Below are 23,735 nucleotides of genomic sequence, written 5' to 3'. Positions count from 1 at the left end.
TCATCTCTTTAGGAAGTGGGCTTCTTAGCATCTTTGGCCACAGCTGTGGGTCCGGGTAATGAATTTTGGAGCAACTGGAAATGTCCCCTCCATGTCTCCTTGGTTGTTTACTGTAGATCTTCCCATCCTTGGAACACAGGCCAAGAGACCAACAGCTTGAAATTACCAGCGCCTAGAGAAATGTCCGGCACATCGCAGGCCCCTACCCTCTGAAAGGATGTCTTGGTGGGAGGACAGTTGTGGCTACAGTGAATTTGTGTTGAGAGGTAACAGGATGGGGAGGGAGGGGCCGAGGTGGTGGGCACTGTGTCCGATGCCCTTCAGTGCTATTCTGAAATGACCTTCAGGGGCAGCCTAGCCATCACTGCCTCCTGCTCCCGGTCAAGCTCAGGCGGACTCAGGAGAGGGCGGCCGCTGTGGGCCGGGCTCTGGAGTCCGTGATTCTGACTTCAGTTCCTCATTCGTAAAAGTGGGAAAAAGACTCTACGTTGTGAATATTACATTAGCTAGTATGTATGACATGCTCAGCTCATGTAGAGACATGGCAGGTCATAAACAGGAATGAGAGTAATTTCCGTTCTTATCTCTATCCCTGGGACAGACCCAGGTCTGTTTACCCGCAAAGCCAGTGCTTGGACATCTCCACTCCCACCCAGTGGGGGACTGAAGGAGGGCTATGACCTTCTGGGGCACTGGAGCAGAAAGAAGCTGAGACTCTGGGGTGAGGGTGACAGTCGGAGTGGGCTGCGATGCCAGACCTCGGCCCGCAGCCCTGATGTAAGAGGCACTGAGGAATTTCCGTGGGTCTTTAATCAGGGGAGTGAAATGATGAAAGTGGTGTTTTAGGAAGATTAATCTGGCAGCAGAGACAGGATGGAAAACAGTCAAGCTCAGTGCAAAGAATTACAACTGCTGCCCGGCTCGCTGAGAGGCGGGGTCAATAAAGGAAAGTGGCCTCATTCTTGGCTCCCTGGGTGCTCAGGGTTCCTGGCAGCTGGGAGGGGGCTGGGTCTTTATCAAGAAGAGGCACCCAGGGCGGCCGGCAGAGGGCACTATTTTGCTAGGGACAGAAGTCATCACCAAGGAGCTGCGGCATCCGGAAAGGGGCAGACAGACAGCAAAACTGAGTCTGTTAGAACAAGAAGGCCATCAGCGGCCCCGGCCAGGTGGCAACTTCCAAGCTGAGCATCTTGACTGCGGCAAATTGTGGGTGGGCTCTTGTTAGGGGGTGTCCTTCAGGGAGGGCAGGATGCCCACTGTCCCAAGGGCCAGCTGCCACCACTGGAGGCTCCGGTGCTACTCTGGGAGCAGCGGCCAAAGTGTAAAATGGTTCCAGGGCTGCCCTGGCCAAGAACAGAACGAGCTGCTGCTTCTCCATTTTCTCCTTTTATTTAAAGCTGTCACAATAGACTGGAAGTGCCAGGCAGCTCCATCTTCTCCCATCTTCCGAGGAGACGGAGCCCAGGGCCGGGTTCCATCGCAGGAAATGGTCTGGCCAGCCTCTCACACCAGCGCCTGGAAAACCTCCAGTTTCTCCCGGTACAGGTGGTGAAACTGCCTGGCCAGGTAGTGGAAGGGGGCCTCGTAGTTTTCCATCTCTTTCTGGAGAGACAAGTTGAAGAAGGGTTGGCTGGCTTTAGGGTCGTTGCAGACAGCTGGCATTCCCCATTCCCCGCTCTCGTCAGGTGCTCCGACCTCTGACTCAACCTCTTCTTCTCAGGACTTGGGGCCGCTACTGCGGTTCCGCCCATTTTACAAGAAGGCAGCTGAGATGCAAAGAGATGAAGATCGCTTGCCGAAAGCCACACACTTGCCCGTGATGGAGCTGGGTCTGAACCTAGACCTGTTCCCACAGAGCCTGTGCTTTTAGCCACTCTCACTCTGTGTGACAGGACATCAAAATGAGACTTGTTCTTGCTTAGCTTTGCCTGAGGTCCCAGAGGTCAAAGCAAAACAACAGATGGCATGCTCTGGAGGGAGGAGCAAGCAGGATGGAGGTGGGGGTTGTGTGTGCACTGATGGGATGTGGGCACTTCTCTTCTCCCTCACCCTGAGGTCAGTGGGAGGGTCCCAAGAGAAGCCTACAGCCCTGGGGCTTAGGAAGGTGCTGGACCCAGGCTTGGGAAGCACTGAGGTGAGGCTGGGGCTGGCTGTTTGGATGGCTGAGCAGGACAGGAAAGACGGCCTGCACTACCTCCTCTGTCAAACTGGGGTTGCAGCCGAGCTTCCCTGGACCAGCAGAGGGCCCTGCAGGAGCCCGGTGTGACGCTGTCCTAAAGGGACCTCACGGGGACAGCCCCCAGGAGGGTGATGGGTTCCACCACCAATGGATGGCCCGGAACCGAGGTTGCAGGAAGGGTGAGCAGGTGTCATCCATGAGGCGGAAGCTGCAGGTGAGAGAGTGCCCCCTATGGGGGTAGGGAGGGCATCTCGGACACCTGGCAAGTCCAGAGGGGCCAGAACAGGTCCCAGCAAAGCGAGCTGGAGGGGAGGCACAGGTGTAGAAACACAGACGCAGAAGCCCAGTCCTGCTTCCCACAGCAGGCTCAGCGGGTGGAGCTGACTTTAAATCAAGAATTGTGACAGTCACTCAGGACTGGCCACTTTTATAACTGAAACAATGAGTAATTTTGTGACGAAAGGTGCCCAAAGGATTTTTTATTATCTGAAATATTAAAGTTTTGGAACTTGCCCTAGATTTTCTCCATCCCATGGGAAGAACTGGCCCTATAGGGCGAGCATGACAAACTCTGGGGGAAAGAAAATGATACTCTCTCCACTTAGCTATCGTTTGTCACTCTATATGTGCGTGCCCATGGGTATTAAAAAAAATTTTTTTTAAAGAAATAAGTTGGCAGAAGAAAGCAACCACTACTTTCAAGACAGTAGCTCAAACTATGAATGCATGAGTACTTGTTTTCAGACAATCCTTGCCTGCTGGCAAAAGTGCAGTCTTGAGAAGAGACAATGAAATAGTCCCACTAAAATGGAAGGACTTTCAAAGCAAAGGATGTAACGAGGTTATCAAGCTCAGTGCCTCTGTTTTAGACAGTGGTCTGGGGTCCCAGGCGTGCAGTGGCCCAGCTGGCTTAGGCAGAGCCCAGCCTAGAATTCAGAGGCCCCAAGTATGAGAAGAGCAGCCTTTCCACTCTGCCAGACAGGGTGACAGAAACAGGTATGTAAAACCAGATCCTGCAGAGAAAGTTCCTGGACTTTCCAGGAAGGCAAGTCCCAAGGTAGAGGAGACAAGCCACCAACAGAAGAACCAGAGGTGTCAGTGTGGAAAGGGGGCTGAGGAATGAGAGGACCGCTGGCGGCCCAGACAAGTGTCTATACTAAGTTCTATACAACTACCAAGGACCGGAAGGCTGTCACTCTGCAGCAAGGCATAAGAGGAATAACTCAGTTGTATCTGTAAGGTGCTTTGGGTTGTATAGAGTGTAACATCCTAGGCAATGTCAAATAGCAAAACTTTACCTCGGTTGAAAATGTAGTTAAGTGTTGAATGGGAAGAGAATGAGGCCAGCAAAGCACACACTTGAGGATTTCTAAATGAACCTGAAAGCTCTTAAAAGCTAGATCTTAGGGAAAACACAACATAAAAAGTAGGGAATTCAATGGAGGCAAGCCTCTTTATACACATGGAGTGCTCCTGAAGTAGCAGATGTAAATGGAACCATTTTCCAAATGCACTAGAGGGCTTGCCAATGACAGGAGTCCTTTTGTTCGATGACAAATCATAGTCTCGTGGACATCTTTGGACACCTTCATGCTTTGCATGAAGAATCCTTAGAGCAGAGTCAGACTAGTGCTTAATCTGACCTAGAATTCTTCCCCTGCTGCTGCTGCTGCTGCTAAGTCACTTCAGTCGTGTCCGACTCTGTGCAACCCCATAGACGGCAGGCCACCAGGCTCCGCCATCCCTGGGATTCTCCAGGCAAGAACACTAGAGTGGGTTGCCATTTCCTCTCCCCCTAGAGACTCACAAAGTGGGCTCTGTGGGAGGCCAGAGCCCCTTCTAGAAGGTTATCGAGCTGGGCAGGGCTGTGTTCTAGTTCTGGTTCTATGCTTGTTAGCTGGGTGACCAGGGAAAGCTATGCAGTCTTTCTGAGTCTGTCACCAGTGAGATAAAGAGAGCAGCAGGGCTGTTGGAAGCCTAAATAGATAATGTGTGCAAAACACCTGGCACACAGTAGGTGCTCAACAAACATCAGTTCCCTTCCCCTCTTCTTTCTGCAAGAGGAGCCATCCCTATGGATCTTTTTTGAACTTGCTTTTATTTAGTATTGCCCAACTTCTTAGAAGGAGAAGGCAATGGCACCCAACTCCAGTACTCTTGCCTGGAAAATCCCATGGATGGAGGAGCCTAGTGGGCTGCAGCCCATGGGGTTGCTGAGTCAGACACGACTGAGCGACTTCATTTTCACTTTTCACTTTCATGCATTGGAGAAGGAAATGGCAACCCACTCCAGTGTTCTTGCCTGGAGAATCCCAGGGACAGGGGAGCCTGATGGTCTGCTGTCTATGGGGTCACACAGAGTCAGACACGACTGAAGTGACTTAGCAGCAGCAGCAGCAGCAGCAACTTCTTAGAGCAGTAAACAATGCATTAAAAAATTTTAACTTCTGCTTAAAGAAATACTTTAAATTTTTTTGGTGTGGAAAGGCCAAATATTGAGGGGTGTCAGGAAGTCAAAGAGGAACCACAAAGGACCCCAATAGCCAAAGCAATCATAAGAAAGAACAAAGTTGGAGGCATCATAGTTCCTATTCAAACCATACTGCAAAGCTACAGTATTCAAAACAATATGACACTAATATTAAAAACAGATACAAAGAGCAATGGAACAGAACTGAGAGCCTGGATATAACCATATACAGATATGGTCATCTAATATTTGACAGGGGAGTCAAGAATACTCAAAGGGGAAAAGACAGTCCCTTCAGTAAACAGTGCTGGGAAAACCAGATATTCACATGCAAAAGGATGAAACTAGAACCTTAACTGACACCACTCATAGAAATTAACTGAAAATGAATTAAAGACATGAACCTAAGACATGAAATCATAAAATTCCTAGAAGAAAACATTGGGGAAAAGATCCTTGACACTGGCTTTGGCAATGATTTCATGAATATGACACCAAAGGCATGAGAGACTGAAGCACAAACCAGTGAGTGGGACGACAGCAAACTGACGAGCATTTGCACAGCCTAGGGGGCCATCAGCAAGACGAAAAGGCAGCCTGCGGGATGGAAGGACACATGTGCAAGCCACACATCGCATAAAGGATTAACACCAAAAACACACAAGGAATTTGTGCAACTCAGCAGCAAAAACATAAATACTATGATGAAAACAATGGGCAAAGGATCAACAACAGATGTTTTTCCAAAGAAGGTATTCAAAGGACCAACAAGTATATGAAAAGGCGCTCAGCATTATTAACCATCGGGGAAATGCAAATTAACCACATTATGTCACCTCACACCTGTGAAGACGACCATCACCAAAACGACAAGAGACAGCAAGTGCTGGTGACGACGTGGAGAAACGGGAAGCTGTGTGTACTGCTGGTGGGTATGAAACTGGTGCAGCCAGTGTGGAAAGCAGGATGGAGGCCCCTCAAAAATTAAAAATAGAGTTGCATATGATTCAGACTCAGACCCACTTCTGAGTCTGTAACCAAGGAAATGAAATCACTATCTTGGAGAGATTTCTTCATCCACGGCAACAGTCACGACACAGAAATAACCTAAGTGTACACTGATGAGGGGATAAAGGCAGTGTAGTCCACACACAGAGGAATACTATTCAGCCACAAAAAAGAAGAACATTCTGCCATTTGTGACAACGTGAATGAATCCTGAGGGTATTATGCTAAGTGAGCTAAGCCAGACAAGAAAGACAAATATTGCTATGTTGTCACCTGTAAGTGGGATCTAACAAAAGACAACTCAGAAACAGAGTAGATTGGTGGTTGCCAGGGACAGTGAGGGTGGGGGTAGGAGAAAGGGGTGAAGGTGATTAAAGGGTACAAAACTTCCAGTTTTAAAATGAGTATGTTGTGAAGATGGAATTATAAAGAAAAAAGAAAATCAAACAGCAGTAACTAACACAACATTTTAAAGCAAATATACTCCAATAAAAAAATAAAACAAAACAAAAAAATGGCCATGTAAGAAAACTGTGGCTGCATTTAGTAAGAAGAGAGGAGATGGGCTTGGCTAAGTCTCAAATGGCATTTGGTTGTATTTCCTTTTTAATTACAGCTTTCTTAACTGAGCTGCTTGTGGTGCTTCTGTTGGCATCAGCTCAGGGGGGACTAGTTAACCTGCACAGTTAATATCAAGTGCTGAGCTGCAGCCTCCCCAGACATCATTTATACCTGCCCATTTCAATCGTGTAGCAGCAAACACCTGACCAGAGTTTAAACGTCCAGCCTAGTGGTCACTGGTGATGAAAGCTGGGAGTCAAGGTTAATTTCTGAGTTCTATCAAGAATTCCAGAGAATGTGGAATATTAGGGTGAGGAGGCAATTTCATGAATGTGAGTGGAGGAGGAGGGAAAATGAAATATTGTTTGCTGCGGGTAGAAGAGTTACTGCTTTGCTCAAAGGCGTGCTGCGTACAACATGGGTGACCTTCTATACAGTAAAAGCTCACCAACTGGAACTTCATTAATGCAGCATTTGTGATTATTGGACCAGAGGCAAGACTGACATTTACCTCCGTACAATCTAGGAATACAAAGATTTAGTGAGTAATAATAGTATAAATGAGATTACTGGGGGGAATATTTATACTTAAAAAAAGCTAACATTGACAGAGCGTTTACTATGCCCCAGATTTTGTGCTGTTTTTATATTCACCATCTGACTTAATTCTCATATTTATTACTCAATGAGGAATATATTATATCATCCCTATTTAATAGGTGAGGAACCTGAGGCATAAACAGATTCAATAACACTCCAGGGGCCCACAGACAGGGCTTCTATTCACCATCAGGGGACAGAGCACCCGATTCTACTTGCTACACTTTCCTTAAGGAAAGCATGCTGCTTTGGGGGTGTTTAAGAAGTTCACATCCAGGGACTGCCATGGTGGCCCAGTGGCTAAGACTCCACCTTGCAATGCAGGGGATGCATCTTCGAGCCCTGGCTGGGGATCTGAGATCCCATATGCCACGGGGCAACTATATTTGCACCCTGCAACTACTGGGCCTGTGTGCCGCAACTAGAGAGTCTGTGTACCACAACGGAAGATCCCGCATGACAATACAACAAAGACCCCCACGTACCACAACTAAGACCCAATGTAGCTAAAAAAAAAAAAAACCAGATCACCTCCATATAGGGATTGAAGAGCTGCATCTGTCGAGTTTTGTAGATGCAACAAGAGTGCCTGTAACTTAAGTGGAGTTTGAGCAGAAAATGACCTCAGGGCTATTTATTAAGTAGCCCACTGACTCTCTGCGAGAACCAAAGAATCAAGGCCAGAGGCCACAGGGCCGGGAGTGAGGTCCAAGTGACCACTAGGGATGTTTCAGGCTGTGCCAGGCGTGGCGAGTCTACCCAGGAGCCCCAGGAAGGGGTTGGCCCCTGGCCCCTACTGGCTCTGAAGTGGATGTTTCTGGGTGGCTCCTGCAGGGGGCAGTGTTCACTTGATCCCCTGCCATCATCGCACAAGTGTTCATCCAACTGGTATAGCCTGGGTCACATGCCTGCACCCCGGCTGCAGGGAACTCAGAACTCCCCACATAGGAGGGGCTTCACGTGACATTGTGAACATGCCAAAATCATGATATCATGTATTGAAAGTACTGGGAACAAACCACTCTGTCCCACTTCCTGAGGGCTCCTGTGGCCTGGAGTAACTCTGGGGCTGCAGCAAGGTGGCGACTGGGAGCAGTGAGGGGAACCAGAAGTCAGAGGTCCCAGTCCTGGTGCAAGCCTTTATGAGTCACGTGACCTTGGGCCAGTCACGTCACCCCATCAGGAAGTGGGAAGTATGGGCCAGCTCCTGGATCAGCGGACTGATTCTGAGGGCCTATAAAATAATGTGCCAACAACGCCATAACCATGATGCTTCCTGCAGACGTCCAGCAGCACTGTGACTGAACACAACACGCTTGTATTCCTTACTAACTGGTATCCAGCTTTTCCTAGGGCTGGCTGGCTGATCCGCTTCATTGTAACACACGAGTGACTTGCTATATTGAGATGAGATCTCAGGCGAAGGATCTAACATCAGCCCCAAATCAGGCTCTGTGTATGGTGTGGTAACTTAATGCATGCAAGGTCATGTGAAAAACTGCTTCCAGCCAAGGCCCCTGCAGACTGGGCTATGGTGCAGGCGGTGGTACTTACCACGGATGTTTCAAAACATTCCAGGCCTTGGCCCAGCGCCCACGCCTGGGCCTGGGCCATATCTACCACTCGCCTGCCAGCCAGGTCGGTCTTGTTCCCCACCAGCACACCTACTCGAAAGAGACAATCAGAGCACTGCATTATAACCATGGCCGTCTGGGAGGACAGCTGGAGAGAAAAAACAGCAAGCAGCCTACTTCTGAGGCGTATGAAATGTCATCTGAGACAGGCCATCTGACCCCAGGTGGTGAGCACCAGCAGACTCTGCACTGGGCCCCAGGGGCCGAGGCAGAGTGGGCGGCAGAGTGCATGCATGTTCCACCTGCAGTTTTCGTTCAGCCCCTTTTCTAGACCTTGAAGGTACCTTCCTGCCTTGTCTCCTTAATGCTCTGAGTGCTGTGAAGGCGAGGACCAAACCGATGTGAGCATTTGCGATCATTTCTAGCGCATGGAGCAAACTTTCAAAACAGTCATTAATACTAATCTGAGGGCTGGGCTTGGAGTCAGGGATGCAGAGGTAATTTAGTTCTGTTGCCAGCTGTATCCGCTGCAGCTAATTTTTGAGCCTGCCTCTGGAGATTGCTTTCCCTGGTCTCTAATGAGGAGAATTTGTTGATCTCACATAGGGATGAGAAATAAACTGATTGAGAGCATTCAGAAGTGACAGCAGGCCTTGCATATTTCCTGGTGCCCCACATACAGGAGAAAATGAGGGCTGTTTCCCTGGGGTGAGCCTTCCAGAAACAACTCGCATTCATATCCCAACACCTTCCCCCTTATTATCTTTGAGTTGCCCCACAACCCTGCCAGATGGGCATCACCAGGTCCATTCTACAGACTCAGAGGTGTGGCAACTAAACCGAGGTTTCCAGGGCTCCGAAGGGGCAGAGCCAGGGTACAGTCCAGATTGCTACACTCAAAGCCCAGAGCATCTTGTTTTTGCACCCACAGGTACCTCTGCAGTGACCTTGTGCCCTTCAACTCGAAGGACAGAGGAGCTGCTGGAAACCCTGGATGCTGCAGCTCTTACCTGGGAGGGTGGTCCCTGGAATCTGAGACCGAGCCTTCTCCAGCCACTTGCTGCAGTTGGTGAAGGACTGCTCGTTGGTCACGTCGTAGACAAGACACAAGACATTGGGACTCTCCCACTAGGCAAGGGGGATAGGATGCAAACACATCACTGACGGCGAAAGTGACTTCTAGGCAGGGAGGCAATGTGGCCTTCTAAGGGAAGGGACACGTGGATGGAGGAAAATGAAAAATCCTAAAGGGGATATGAGTCAGAAAACCGAGCCACACCCATGGACGAAAACGATTTACTCACAGGTAGAATGGGAAGGCCTAGGTGCAGTGACCGTGACGCCGAGAGCTCGAATCCACGCCAGGCTCTCTGCTGGGGATTTTCTGTGCGTCACTGTGAAACCTCCCAACTCTGCAGGGCTGGTCTGAAGATCCCTACCATGTAGCTGAAGGTACTGAGTTCAGAATGGGTAACTGGCTTGCCCAGGTCACATGGGATTCAAACACCAGGGTGGAGCTGATGCCTTTCTCTACCCAGCAACGCTTTGTCTGCCTCGGTTCCATGAACTGACTCTGCTACTTGTTCTCATCGAGGGCCCACTCTTATGCAAGTTGATATGCTTTTCTGCTCTGCAGGCCTGAAAGCGCATCCTTTTTTTTCATTAGCCAGTTGCTGGAAGCTGGTTTGCTAACATCTTCTTAATAAGGGTCAGCTTTTTAAAACGCAAAGGGTATGTTCTGCTTCTCCAGCAGTGTGTCAGCCCTAATCCAAACCAGATCAGCCACTGAACAGGGTTCATGGTCCCAGTTAAGAACCAAGGCTAAGATCTCAGGAGCCGGCACCTTCTGGAGCTGCTCGGAGTCCTCGGCCATCCTGCTCCCTGGCACAGGCTGTGGGACTGCGCTGATACTCGTCCTGGTCTCTGGGGAACCCCATTATGCACAATTAGAGACCAGTTTATTTCTACGGTGTTATCACCTCCCAGGGTGTGAGGGAGAAGCCTTTTCCTTTTAGCTATCCTTGGAAGCTCAGCCTGGAATTGGCTCTGCAGGCCTCTAGGATGGGAGGAACTTAGACGAAATTGATGATGCCCTTACACCTTCACTTCACAGACTAACTCAAGAGCTCTAGCTGAAGCCACACTGACCACCTCTGTGCATATGCAGGAGAGACCTTCTTCCTCCAGGCCTCAGTGAGCAGATCCAGGATGGGCAGCAGGCGGCCCTGACTTCCCCAGACACATTATCCCCTCTGCCAGGCAGCGCCAGCCATTATGTAGGCACGTGGTAAAACACCAAGAATTCATGCATGAGGCCAGCCTTGTGTGAAATTACCATCACTAGATCTATTTCTCTTAGACAAAAAAAGAAAAAAAAAAAGGAGGGGGGCAGCAAAAATTTCTATTAAAATGTAGCTGTTCTTGGAAAGGCAGGGGTTCTGGAGATCTCAAACCTTCTAATGAGCTCACTGGCCCAGATTAGCGGAAGGTACAGCAAACTGGATCCTAACAGGAAGGGTGGGCTGGCTGGAGGAGCCTGGGAAGCAGGGGCGGGTCCCAGAGCAAACCTAGATGGGGCGGGCTTGCAAATATGGGCACAATAAAGGACAGAAATGGTATGGACCTAAAAGAAGCAGAAGATATTAAGAAGAGGTGGCAAGAATACACAGAGGAATTGTACAAAAAAGATCTTCACAACCCAAATAAACATGATGGTGTGATCACCAACCTAGAGCCAGACATCCTGGAATGCAAAGTCAAGTGGGCCTTAGGAAGCATCACTACAAACAAAGCTAGTGGAGGTGATGGAATTCCAGTTGAGCTATTTCAAATCCTAAAAGATGATGCTGTGAAAGTGCTGCACTCAATATGCCAGCAAATTTGGAAAACTCGGCAGTGGTCACAGGACTGGAAAAGGTCAGTTTTCATTCCAATCCCAAAGAAAGGCAATGTCAAAGAATGCTCAAACTACCGCACAATTGCACTCATCTCACATGCTAGCAAAGTAATGCTCAAAATTCTTCAAGCGAGGCTTCAACAGTAGGTGAACCATGAACTTCCAGATGTTCAAGCTGGATTTAGAAAAGGCAGAGACATCAGAGATCAAATTGCCAACATCTGCTGGATCATGGAAAAAGCAAGAGAGTTCCAGAAAAACATCTACTTATGCCAAAGCCTTTGACTGTGTGGACCACAGAAAACTGTGGAAAATTCTGAAAGAGATGGGAATACCAGACCACCTGACCTGCCTCCTGAGAAATCTGTATGCAGGTCAAGAAGCAACAGTTAGAACTGGATATGGAACAACAGACTGGTTCCAAATAGGGAAAGGAGTATGTCAAGGCTGTATATTGTCACCCTACTTATTTAACTTCTATGCAGAGTACATCATTAGAAACACTGGGCTGGATAAAGCACAAGCTAGAATCAAGATTGCTGGGAGAAATATCAATAAGCTCAGATATGCAGATGACACCACCCTTATGGCAGAAAGTGAAGAAGAACAAAAGAGCCTCTTGATAAAAGTGGAAGAGGAAAGTGAAAAAGCTGGCTTAAAACTCAACATTCAGAAAATGAAGATCATGGCATCTGTTCCTCACTTCATGGCAAATAGATAGGGAAACAATGGAAACTGTGACAGACTTTATTTTTTTGGACTCTAAAATCACTGTAGATAGTGACTACAGCCATGAAGTTAAAAGATGCTTGCTCCTTGGAAGAAAAGTTATGTCCAACCTAGATAGCATATTCAAAAGCAGAGACATTACTTTGCCAACAAGGTTCTGTCTAGTCAAAGCTATGGTTTTTCCAGTAGTCATGTATGGACGTGAGAGATGGACTATAAGGAAAGCTAAGCGCTGAAGAATTGATGCTTTTGAACTGTGGTGCTGGAGAAGACTGTTGAGTCCCTTGGACTGCAAGGAGATCCAATCAGTCCATTCTAAAAGAAATCAGTCCTGAATACTCATTGGAAGGATTGATGCTGAAGCTGAAACTCCAATACTATGGCCACCTGATGTGAAGAACTGACTCATTTGAAAAGACCCTGATGCTGGGAAAGATTGAAGGTGGGAGGAGAAGGGGACGACAGAGGATGAGTCTGTCAGGGTTCTGGACAGCTGAGGCTTGATGCTGGCGGAGGGCTCAGGATGACCCTTCTGTGTCCCAACCTTCGCTGGCCCAGGTGAGAGCCTGAGACACCGACTCAATAGACATGAGTTTGGGTAAACTCTGGGAGTTGGTGATGGACAGGGAGGCCTGGCGTGCTGCAGTCCATGGGACTGTAAAGAGTCGGACACGACTGAGTGACTGAACTCAACTGAACTGGAAGGTGAGCCATGCTATGGGACCTCGAGGGCACCCCCTAGTGGGGAAGGAAATCTTTGCTCCAGGCCTAGGAGGTGGCATGTGTGCTAAGCTGCTTCAGTCATGTCCGACTCTGTGATCCCATAGACTGTATGCCAGGCTTCTCTGTCCATGGGATTCTCCAGGCAAGATTACTGTAGTGGGTTGCTGTGTCCTCCTCCAGGGGATCTTCCCCAGCCAGGGATCGAACCTGCATCTCTTAAGTCTCCTGCATTGGCAGGCAGGCTCTTCACCACTAGTGCAGGAGAGGACTGAGAAAAACATCCCTAGGAGGGGGTTGCTAAGAGAAGAGAGTCACCAGAGTCGGAGGCTACTCTGGCACATTGGGAGCCCAGCTAGTCCAGAGTTGGGGGGAGGGGCAATCACAAATCACATTCAAAAGCTGCTCTACCTGCCAAGGGGCCACAAGCCCCAAGGCTGGGAGGAATGACCCTTAAAGAATGTTGCCATGGTCACCTCTCCTGGTGACTGGAGTGCAGTGGGCATTGTTAAGGGGCAAACCTTTGGAGGGAGGCGGAGGTTAGAAAAAAGACTGATACTTGCCAATTTATCCAGCATTTCAGAAAACAGCTCTTTGCCGGCTGAGTCAAAAATGAACAGTTCCTGGAATCAGAAAGGCCGGTCTCAGAAAGTTGAGGAAACCCCTGCACACGTGGATAGGACTCCCGCTCACCTTTAGGGTGATCCACGCATGCACACATGCACGTACATTTATCTCTTGCCCTCGGCAGGCAGAAGAGGATGGGAAGAAGAACGAACTCAGGTACAACTGTTTCCCACCCCAAGCAGCCCCTTCTGGGTGGCGTCTCACCTCTTCTAACCCCGAGTGCAAAAATACCAGGAACAAGCTGACTCCCCACCTGGCGGAACAGAATGCTAAACAGGCTGACAAGTGCTCTGGTTTCCAAAAGGTCATTCTGCACTTTGTTAACCAAATTGATTTTCAAATCTTGAAAAAACGATCCTGTTTAAAGGAGGTCACGGAGGAGGCCTGGGGAAGGCATTTAAAGTAGGACAGTCTGTCAGGGTTCTGGACAGCTGAGGCTTGATGCTGGCGGAGGGCTCAGGATGACCCTTCTGTGTCCCAACCTTCCCTGGCCCAGGTGAGAGCCCCTCCTCGTTGCTGCCACTCCAGGAAGTCTCCCCCAGTGCCCCTGTAATTTCCCACTGGCTCTGGTGACCAGCACACGCTGTCTGAACGTCAGCATCATCCTCTGCTTTGCACATCGGTGATGGCTGCGTTCATTTTATCCCTTCTCACTGCATCCCGGGTACTTAAAATTGCCTTTTGCTCATGGACTGCTTTGACAATCTGGCAATTCTTAAACCTTCTCTCCAGGGAAGTACATGTAAACATTGTTATTTGGTTGCTAAGTCGTGTCTGACTCTTCTGTGACCCCATGGACTGTGGCCCGCCAGGCTCCTCTGTCCATGGGATTCCCCAGGCAAGAATACTGGAGGGGGTTGCCATTTCCTTCTCCAGGGGATCTTTCTGACCCAGGGATCTTCTGCACTGGAAGGGTGATTCTTTAGCACTGAGCCACCAGGGAAGCCCACAGGCAAATGTAACAGCTTGGAATTCAATTTCAAGGGTTGAGCTTTACCACAGAGAGATGCGGGTTAGGAACCTTGATACGCAGGAAGTTCTAAGGGTGAGGTCCAGAGTCCAGTCTTCCTCACTTCCTCTTTTTCTCTATAGATTTTATTAATTGAATATAGACTTCTATTTATTAATAATGTAACATATGGCAGCCCAAGTCACCGAATACTGTTACAAAATATCCCCTCACTTTTGCTAACTGAAAATCAAGATATTGCTTTATTCTTTTCTTCAAATCATTACAAAACTATGGGGTGGTAGAGACAGTCATATAATTAGGTTCTGGTTCTTAACTCAATGGACATGAGTTTGGGCAAGCTCCGGGAGATAGTGAAGGACAGGGAAGCCTGGCGTGCTGCAGTCCACGGAGCTGCAGAGTCGCACAGGACTGGGTAACTAAACAACAACAGTTAACTATTGCAGGAGGGAACCTGGCCATGGCAGTGTCACAGCTGAAACATCTACCTCTGAGTTCCTAGCCTTCTTTTCTTTTGGCAACTGTTCGCCTCACCTCCTCTTCTTCATCCCTTCCCTACAGCGCTTCCCATGTTCCCCTCATTCTATTCCCAAATGCTCAGACAAGTCTAGACCAAGTCCTGGCACTACTGGGTAGCTAGCCAGATGTGAGCAGGTCCTGCTGCATCCTGGACACGGTCCTCTTTCCTTCCCCCACCTGGACACTGGGGATCAGAGCATGCCCAGAGACCCCTCTTCTCCTAGTCCTTGACCACCTCTCCTAGTCAAGGACTACTGCTAAATTTCCAGCCTTGTCAAAATCAAGCAAGATAAAACCTCCAGCACAGGTTGGCACAGGCACACCAAGACCTAAATGGTGACTCAAAATAACCAGGGGTTCATTATGCTGTATTTGTAATGAATTAGCATTGCACTTTCTGCCCGCCCCCTGCACCCCCGCTGTGGGTTACACTTGGGTGCTTATGGGTAAGCCGCCTGTGCACAAGGAGAAAAATTCTAGAACCTAAAGCTGTCAATCAACCTGTCAGTCAGACAATGCAGGGCACAGAGAGGGACCACCGCTCTAAAGACCCCAACTGTACCCCACTGTGGGGCTGCTTCTGATTTCCAAACAACCTATCCTTTCTCAAGAGGATACTCTTGTTTTGCTTAATAAAACTATTGCTATTTAAAACTGTTCTATGTCAAAGACAAATATCATATGATATTGCTTAAATGTGGACTATAAAAAATGGGTGCAAATGAACTTACCCGCAAAACAGAAATCAAGTTACAGACATAGAAAACAAACTTATGGCTACCAGGGGTCAAGCAGGGGGAGGGATAAATTGGAAGACTGGAACTGACACATACACACTACTATATATAAAACAGATAACTAATAAGGACCTACTGTATAGCACCAAGAACTCTACTCAATAGTCTGTAATGGCCCATTGGGAAAATAATCTGAAAGAGTGTATATGTAACACACACACACACATATATGGGGGCTTCCCTGGTGGCTCAGATGGTAAAGAGTCTGCCCGCGATGCAGGAGACCTGGGTTTGATCCCTGGGTTAGGAAGATCCCTTGGAGAAGGGCATGGCAACCCACTCCAGTATTCCTGCCTGAAGAATTCCAAGGACAGAGGAGCCTGGAGGGCTACAGTCCATGGGGTCACAAAGACTTGGACACAATTGAGCAACTACTGATATATATATCTGATTCACTTTGCGGTATAACTGAACACCACTTTATCAGCTACATCCAATTAAAAAAAAAAAAAAGCTGCCCTGTGTCTCTCGACTGAAGTCTTTCCCCCAGAAGGCGAGAGCTAGCAAATTGCTGTTCCCCAGGGATAGCGCTGCTTCTCTCCCAGGGAGGACAGACGCAGGCAGAGCTGGGGCAGCACTGAGCTCCCTTGGGGGAGCAAGGGGACCACTCACCACACTGTCCCCCGTGTCAGGGACTGGCACTGTCTTCACCACCAGATCCACCCCTGTCGTCTGCAGAGGAAAAGGAAGAACACATATGTTGGGGGGCCCACGGGGTGTGTTGTCAGGAAGAGTACCCCACCCTGGGAGGCGTGTCCCTGGTTCCGGTGTCTATTCTAGGCTCACTTCTTGTGTAGAAGTCAGAGAGGACCTAGTCTCGTCCAACCCCTGCCCACGACCAGGGGTGTGTGGTGGCCAGCTGACCACAGGCTAGTCTGCTCCATATGGCTCCACGCCCTGTGGCTTGTGGCCATTTGTCAGGTCTCTGAGGGTTTCTTAAGGACATTGGGAAAGTCGCTCCCTTAGGGTTATCTAATCACTTCTCTTTAAGCCTCTGCCAGGCCTACGACACCCACATCTCACCAGGGTGTAGTTCTTCTGGAAATGGGTCCCGTCGCTGCGGAAGAGCTGTGCCAGGGCAGTCTTGCCCACGGTGGGGTCTCCTGCAAGGTCAGAGTAGAAGAAAAACACTGCTTTCACACTAATCTGACTCAAGGATCTCTCACTCCAGAAACTTAAGTCTAGAAACTGAAAAACTTCAATGAGTTCTCAGAGAAAACGTGCCTGATTCTCATGGGAAATTGCCCTGGGGTTGCTGGCAGGGCAATGAGTCTGTGAGACCCATTTTCCAAACCAGCTTCATTTCTTCCGGGCTAATCCTTTCATCTACAAAAACTGACCCGGAAGGTAACAGAGTCGAAGGAGGGCTTCTGAGCACTGGAAACAGAACGGAGACTCTTCCACTGAAACATACCTGATGGGGAAAACCTGTTCCTTACAAACTTGAATTTACTTTGAAGTCTTGAAGGTAAAAAGCTTCCCAGGTGGCGCTAGTGGTAAAGAACCCACCTGCCAATGCAGGAGATGTAAGAGACATGGGTTCAATCCCTGGGTCATGAAGATTCCCTGGAGAAGGGCATGGTGACCCTCTCCAGTATTCTTGCCGGAGAATCCCATGGACAGAGGAGCCTAGTGGGCTACAGTCCAAAGGGTCACAAAGCGTTGGACACAACTGAAGTGACTTAACACGCTTGAAGGCAAGGAGGTATGACCAGGCACAGACTTATGGGTTCAGGTGACTAACTGAACCACTTTGAGCTTAGAGCATTCATCTTTAGAATCCTGGATGATTACTGGGGGGCAGAGGGGGTGAGAATTAGGTGGGACCATATTTTTGACACACAAAGAGTCAGGGACTACATGTGCCACCTGAAACCCATTTCCAAAGGACATTTTCCACTTCCACCTCCTGGTACCCATTTGCAACCACTGTGGACCCATCTTCCCAGGGCCTCTCCTTCAAGTCTACTGGCAACAACCACTGGTTCCTCTGGCAACAGCCACTGGTTCCTCTAAGTCCATCTTATACCTATGGGGCCCATTTCCTCAACTTTCTTTTGTCAGTGGACAGCCCCATAAATTGGTACCTCCAAACTAAAAGTTAATGTCACATTTTCAAGTCTGAAACCTGGACCTTTCACAAGGCGGCAGGGGCAATTTGTTCTGGAGTTCCTCCCGGGCCCCCAGGAGTGCTGGAGACTCTCAGGCCTCATCCTTCACTCCCCTGCACCCTCCCAACACCCCCACTGGTGGCGTGGCCTCCTTGGATACCACGCTGTTTTCATTTGCAAGATCTTTTCCACCTTGAGATTCACACAGATTCTGCCTCCATCACCCAGCACCTTGGCAGAACACCTGTCTTCTGCTTTCTCTCCCCTTTGATTCTCAGCACAATCGCCGTCAAGCTCACAGCCTTCTTAGCTGCACCCTTTGATGTCATCTTCTCACCTTGACCCACATCATGGGTGGCTCAACGTTCCTTTCACTTGACTCCTTGATAGCCGCCTGCTCTGTTCACTTTTCAGTTTTGACTTTTGTCACCTCATGTGAGACAATTACTTGACTACTCGTGATGTTTCCTTTCACGTTGACTTCTCTGGGTCTGAATGAGCTAGTCAGGTCTTGCTTTTCTATCTGCTACCACTTCTTAGAAGGGAACCAACATGGGCTAAGCCTCCATTATGGACCCATTCATACAATCTCATTCACTCCTTCCCAGGCCCCTTATTTGACAGATGAAGATACTGAAACTCAGAGAGCTAAGTAATCTGCCTAGGATTCCAGTAGCACACTCTTTCTGCCAGTCTACCCCTCTCCTAGAGCTCAGGGACCCTTCTGGCCCATTTCTAAACTGCCCCTGCGGGTCCTCATCCCTGCAGCCTTTCAGGAGATGACTGTATCCACCCTCTCGACTTCAATTTTGCTTCTGCATCCAGTTGGAAATTGACTCCTCCCGCTTGTGAAATTCCCCACAGATTTGTTCTGGTTAATTTCATATATATTGCTTCTGACTGTCAGTCAGAGTTCCCCATACTTTTGGAAAACCTTTGGTGTCGGCTAAGGAAGGATCTGAGCATGCGCAGGAAGGGGAGCCAGCTGATAAAACGTTTGCAGAGCAACAAGACGACAAGTGCAAGTTCAAATAATGCAAGCTGAGAACCAAGGTGTCTGAGGGCACAGGGAGGAGAGAAGCTGATGAGGGCTTTCGTCAGCAGGGAGGACTTCCCTGGAGGAGGCTGAGCCCAGGGGTGACGGTGGGGACAGGGGACAACGGGTGCACTGCTTGATGGAGAGGGTGCCACCTGCAAGGTCACCTGTGACCTCATAATTGCCAAGTTCAGTGGTTTTCCCGGTCCTCATGCTCCTTAACGTCTCTGAAAGATGTCAGCTTGAAGGAGGATCCCTCCTTCCGCGGCCCTCTGGCCCTGGTGAGCCTGCACTGGCTTGGTCTTCCCACTGCTCCTCCCCCTCCCCCCATGTGGACACTCTTGTGCATCCATCCTTAGTCCCCATCCACTGTCCCACTTACTCTCACTACCTTTGCTGTTACTTCTCATGCCACAATCCATCTCCCAAGCTTTGCATTTCCAACAACCTGTGGGTGTCTTCACTGCAACGCAGGGTCTTCACCCAGTCTCAAGTGTGTCCACAGCCACGCTGGGGCCAGAGCGGTCCTGCCCACCTGTCTCACTTGTTCTGTTCACCATTCACTCTCACTGTCCTTAGACTTCACCCACAGTCACCTCTGAAGTCTCCACCTCCTTCCTCCCACACCCAGGCAACCTCCTCTTTATTCCTTACATCCTTCGCTGGGTCTCCAGACCGAATTTCCTTTGTTGTCAGGGCTGACACTGCCCTAGTTACCTTGAACTTCAACTAGGTCTCTCGTCTCAGTCCCAAACTCACCCATCCGTGTTCTGCCTTGTGATGCTGGAGCTGGGGCTCCACACACACATTTCTCCATCTCCCAGGGGCTTCCTGTCAGGCTCAGGGGCTTCCTGTCAGGCTCAGCCAATGTGAGTTCAAGAACTCTTCCAATGTGGAAGGCTGGTTGGGGGTAGGAAGAGGGACTTGCTCCTTCTCCTTTGCTTGCAGTTTCTCCTAGCAGTCTCCTAGTGATGGCCTTCACCCCGGCAGCAGAGGTCGGCTGCTGCCTCCAGTTGTGTGGTTCGTGGTTCTGCACTTCTGGGCCAACCTGAGTACACCCGCTCAGAGACACTAACATCGGTGGGTAGAGTCCCCTTCTCAGAGATATGCAGCTCAATTCCGAGGGCCCTTCTGAGCTTCGGGGTTCTGATACCCAGCCATCTTCCCTCTGTTCCTGCAGCCCTGGGGTGAGGCTCCTTCCTGCAGTTCCTCTGTGCTGCCTCGCTGTTCCCATTTGTCTTCCCAGCCCTCCAGTACATGTTTAATGACCATCCCATGCTAAATCCTCACTAGATACTGAGTGTAGTTTCAGCTTTTTGCCTGGACCCTACCTCATGTAGCACTCAGTACTAGAAGTGATCTTAAGATAAAGCCCCTCGGGACGGGCCGGAATTGTCTTTCCCTAAACACAGGACTGAGCTCCCGGCTAGCGGGCAATGGGTCCTAGTGATCTATGGCAAGTGCTGACATCATACACCGGGTACCGCCCCAGCCGGGCAGCGTCCCCTCTTGGCAATCTGGATCCTGGCTTGGGGGGTGGGGGAGGGTCTCTTTCAAGCTTCTGACAACGCTGATCTCTACCTACCCCTTCAGTGTCATGACAATGTTGTCTCCTGGGTTTTTCAGTCTCTGACACCCGATGAACCAATTCCATACGTTAGAACCTCTCTGCTCAAACGCCTAATGTGTCTTCTGTTTTCTTGACTAGGTCTGGACTGCAAAAACTTCCCAGTTGGACCTATTTCCATTTTTTCTTGCTGCTTTTCTTTCACCCTGAGTTTGGCATCAACAGAGACAGGCCTTCCTAAAACAGAGCTTTCCCCTGGTGATGTGCTCACAGAGCCCGTCCAAAGGTCCTTCCCACTGTGTATCCTTCTCTACCTTCCAATCCTGTCTCCGACCATCCCTTACACAAGATCTGGGCTCTACCCTCCTATTCTCTTGCTCCCTGATAATTCCTCGAAGAAAATCTTCTTCTAGGTCTCCCTAATACAAATCCTAATCCTGCTCAATTTTCTGCCAGGCAAAGCTCAAAGAATGTCCTTCTGATGGCCAGCCTCTGGAGGTCATCTCTCGGTCCTCTGTCTTTACCTGCCTGGCTACTGTGGCTCACTGCTGGTGGCAGGAGACTTGGCAGAGCAACCTTCCGGGGGGCACAATCATCACCCCCATGTCTGCCAAGAGGCACTAAGTCCATGGTACTCAGGGCACAGATCCCAGCTCCAAGGCTTATGAGCTGTGTGACCTTGGTTCTGTAATCTCTCTGGGTCTCAGCTGCTACATCTCCAAAAGGGGGAATAACAATACCCATCTCAGAGAATCATTATGAGGATTTAAGGAGTTAACATCTACAGCACCTGACATATATTAAGTAATATTTAAGTGATCTGGAAGCACATAAAATACAGATAAATGTTAAGTGTTGCTTTCTCTCTTTGTCTGAAGCAGCACACAATTAGCAGCCGTGCCTTGAGGTATTCCTCTGGGAGCTGTCACACAAAGGGTGTTTGCTGCGTTATAAGCGTTTGTGTGCAACCCAGGGCTTCCTTCAGTGTGGGAGTGGGCTGGGTTCATCCTGGGATTCCCAGTGCACCTTGCGTGGCAACTTACACATAGTAGGTGCTCAATAAATATGAGGACTGAATAAGCACTTGAATTGAGTTATCACGACCTTTGGTAGCTAGTTCTGTGAGAGAACAATGCAGACTGGCTCCGTTTAAAGAGCTGGTCAGTGCGGGAGGAGGTGCATGTGGTGGGGGTGGGGTGGAGATGGGCTGTGCATAGTGATTCCCTGCACTGAGGTCTGTTGGTCCCTGGAAACTTCCAAGATGAGACAGATATCCTTAAGGCCTCAAAAGGAGGCTACAGATTGAGGGCTAGGTTGGAGTTTAGGAAAGACTTATAAGGCCACGGATGAAATCAGGTAAAACTAGTATCTGAGAGTGTGAGTATAAAGGACAAGGAGTCTAGAATCAAGGCCTGAGATGGTAGCCTGTGGGGCTAAGAACAAGCCCTGGAAATCAGATCACCTGGGTCTAGATATCAGCTCAGCCAAATCCAGCTGTGTGACCCAGGGCAAATGCCCCAACCTCTCTGGTCCTCAGCTGTCCCATCTGTAGAGGAGAATGACGATAATCCTGACCCCACAGAGCTGTTGAGATGACCTGTGCTGAGGGTATAGCACAGCGCAGGCACAAAGATGATGCTCAGTAAGTTAGCCTCGTGATAGAAGTTGATTTAAAAAAGAAATAGGAGAAAGAACAGTCAGAGAGAGAAGCCCATTTAAAAAAAAAAATCTAACTTCAGAGAAAAACGTCTCCACCTTATCCATGAGGAGACTGAGGCTCAGAGAAGTGCTGTGTCCAAGAGGACACAGCCAATCTGTGGAATTATTTTTGTTGCACAATACTGCCCCCGCTGGTGCTCTGGGAACGTAGACACTGCTTTTGAAGACCATTCATTTCTTTTGCTCCAGCATGATCTGAGTGACTTCGATCAGTCATCTTTCTGTGTGACCCTTTTACTTCCAAACTGGAAAAGTCATTACAAACACCACCCCTTTCAGTCTGAAAGAGAAGAATAAAAAAAAAAAAAAAAGAATCTCCGTTTCCTCTACATAATCTCTCACTGCTTCTTTCCTGAATTGGTCAGAAAAACCTGGAAAGGTAACAGGTTCAACAGTAACACAAGTTAAGAATTATGGGGGTGAGCAGATATGGAGGGTGGGAATCCTGGCTAGGACCTTCCTTCACTCGGGGGTGACCCTGGGCAAGAGACTTCATCTCAGTCCTCGATGAGGTCAGAACAATTCAGCATCTAACCAGGGTGCCGTGCCATGCTGTGCTTAGTTGCTCAGCTGTGTCAGATTCTGCAACCTCATGCACTGCAGCCCGCTAAGCTCCTCTGCCCATGGGATTCTCCAGGCAAGAATACTGGAGTGGGTTGCTATTCCCTTCTCCAGGGGATCTTTCTGACCCAGGGATTGAACCGGGGTCTTCTGCATTGCAAGCAGATTCTTTACCAGCTGAGCTACCGGGGAAGCCCTACTCCAGGGTGCTACCTAGTGAAAGGGTTAAATGAAATACATGTGCCTGGCAACGCAGCAAGGACGCAGGAAAGTACATCTGTGCTCTGAGGTCCCAGGTCCATAATCCACCTAAGTCACTGATGCCTAACTTTGGAGTACAGCACATGGTTTAGTTAAAGCATTTACGGTGTGCTTAGCCTGATTTTTTAAAAAACCAGTCTGCTCCTCTTGAGTACAGCTCCAATTGTTGACGGGGGTCTCAGAGTATGACAGGGAGCGAAGGAAACCAGCTGCAGCTACAAGTGTGCTCTGGAAGATAATTATCCCATGCCTAATGGAATTTACTAGATCAGTAACTGCATTAACTCGCCTTTGGGAGAGAGAAAGGGAAAGACGGTAGACAATTTACGTGAACAAAAGTTCTCAACAATTTATGAAGTCTCTGGACTCCGGACACTATATTCTTCCGCAAGTTTTCACTCACCTGCCAGGATGCATTTGGCTGCCAGCTTCACCATGGTAACCAACCACCTCCACGGAGCAGACAAGAGAAGAGCGGCTGCTGGAGGGGTTGGTGGCCCTACCTGGGAAGGGGAGTAGGGAGAACTGGCGCTCAAGGGGCCAGTGGCCGCGGTGGGGACCGGGACAATGGGGCCTGGACCCTTCGGGCAGCCCGCGGGACGGTATCTGGCGCTAGGGTCGCGGTGGGGCGCGGAGGAGCGCTAGAAGGGGTCAAGTTCTTCAGAAGGCAGCCGGGAAGGTGCCAGGGAGGCGATGCGGCTCCCGAACCCAGTCCAGCCCCCGGCAGTGTGGTTCAGGAACAGTGACCCAGAAACCCTCCGGGCCCCAGCCCCACTGTGGCTGTGATCGCGGGGCAACCACCGCCCGCCTGCCCCGCCTCCTCGTCCCCC

At 49.4% G+C, this 23,735-nt stretch overlaps 1 protein-coding gene across 4 annotated transcripts; it reads right to left on the bottom strand.

Annotated features, from left to right (window-relative positions):
• Positions 1 to 1,367: 1,367 nt before the first annotated feature.
• LOC120858570 (intraflagellar transport protein 27 homolog) lies at positions 1,368 to 23,735 on the bottom strand. 4 transcript variants are annotated; one of them, XM_040234710.1, is made up of 7 exons: positions 23,309 to 23,735; positions 16,674 to 16,753; positions 16,263 to 16,322; positions 13,301 to 13,360; positions 9,403 to 9,520; positions 8,373 to 8,482; positions 1,368 to 1,602 (listed from the first exon to the last, which is right to left on the bottom strand). In XM_040234710.1, the coding sequence occupies exons 1-7, from the start codon at positions 23,340 to 23,342 to the stop codon at positions 1,504 to 1,506; spliced, it is 561 nt and encodes a 186-aa protein (XP_040090644.1). In that variant the 5' UTR covers positions 23,343 to 23,735; the 3' UTR covers positions 1,368 to 1,503. The 4 variants fall into 4 exon arrangements, with proteins under 4 accessions (XP_040090644.1, XP_040090643.1, XP_040090645.1 ...); XM_040234709.1 differs by lacking the exon at positions 16,674 to 16,753 and adding an exon at positions 22,120 to 22,363 and having other exon boundaries at positions 23,309 to 23,726; XM_040234711.1 differs by lacking the exons at positions 13,301 to 13,360; positions 16,674 to 16,753 and adding an exon at positions 22,120 to 22,363 and having other exon boundaries at positions 23,309 to 23,726.

This window comes from Oryx dammah, unplaced genomic scaffold (assembly GCF_014754425.2).
Source record: "Oryx dammah isolate SB20612 unplaced genomic scaffold, SCBI_Odam_1.1 HiC_scaffold_29, whole genome shotgun sequence".
Classification (NCBI taxonomy): Eukaryota; Metazoa; Chordata; class Mammalia; order Artiodactyla; family Bovidae; genus Oryx; species Oryx dammah.
Note: the sequence above shows the minus strand (reverse complement) of the source record. Positions and strands in the feature narration are given on the sequence as shown.

What these genes read in the sequence shown, in the direction of transcription:
- LOC120858570 (XM_040234709.1), bottom strand. Translation starts at nt 22,254, where the DNA reads ATGGTCTTCAAAAGCAGTGTCTACGTTCCCAGAGCACCAGCGGGGGCA. An exon ending in CTGACACGGGGGACAGTGTG is followed by an intron (nt 13,361 to 16,262) that starts GTGAGTGGTCCC and finishes TTCTGATTCCAG; the next exon opens with GAACTGTTCATTTTTGACTC. An exon ending in AATGTTTTGAAACATCCGTG is followed by an intron (nt 1,603 to 8,372) that starts GTAAGTACCACC and finishes TTGTCTCTCCAG; the next exon opens with AAAGAGATGGAAAACTACGA.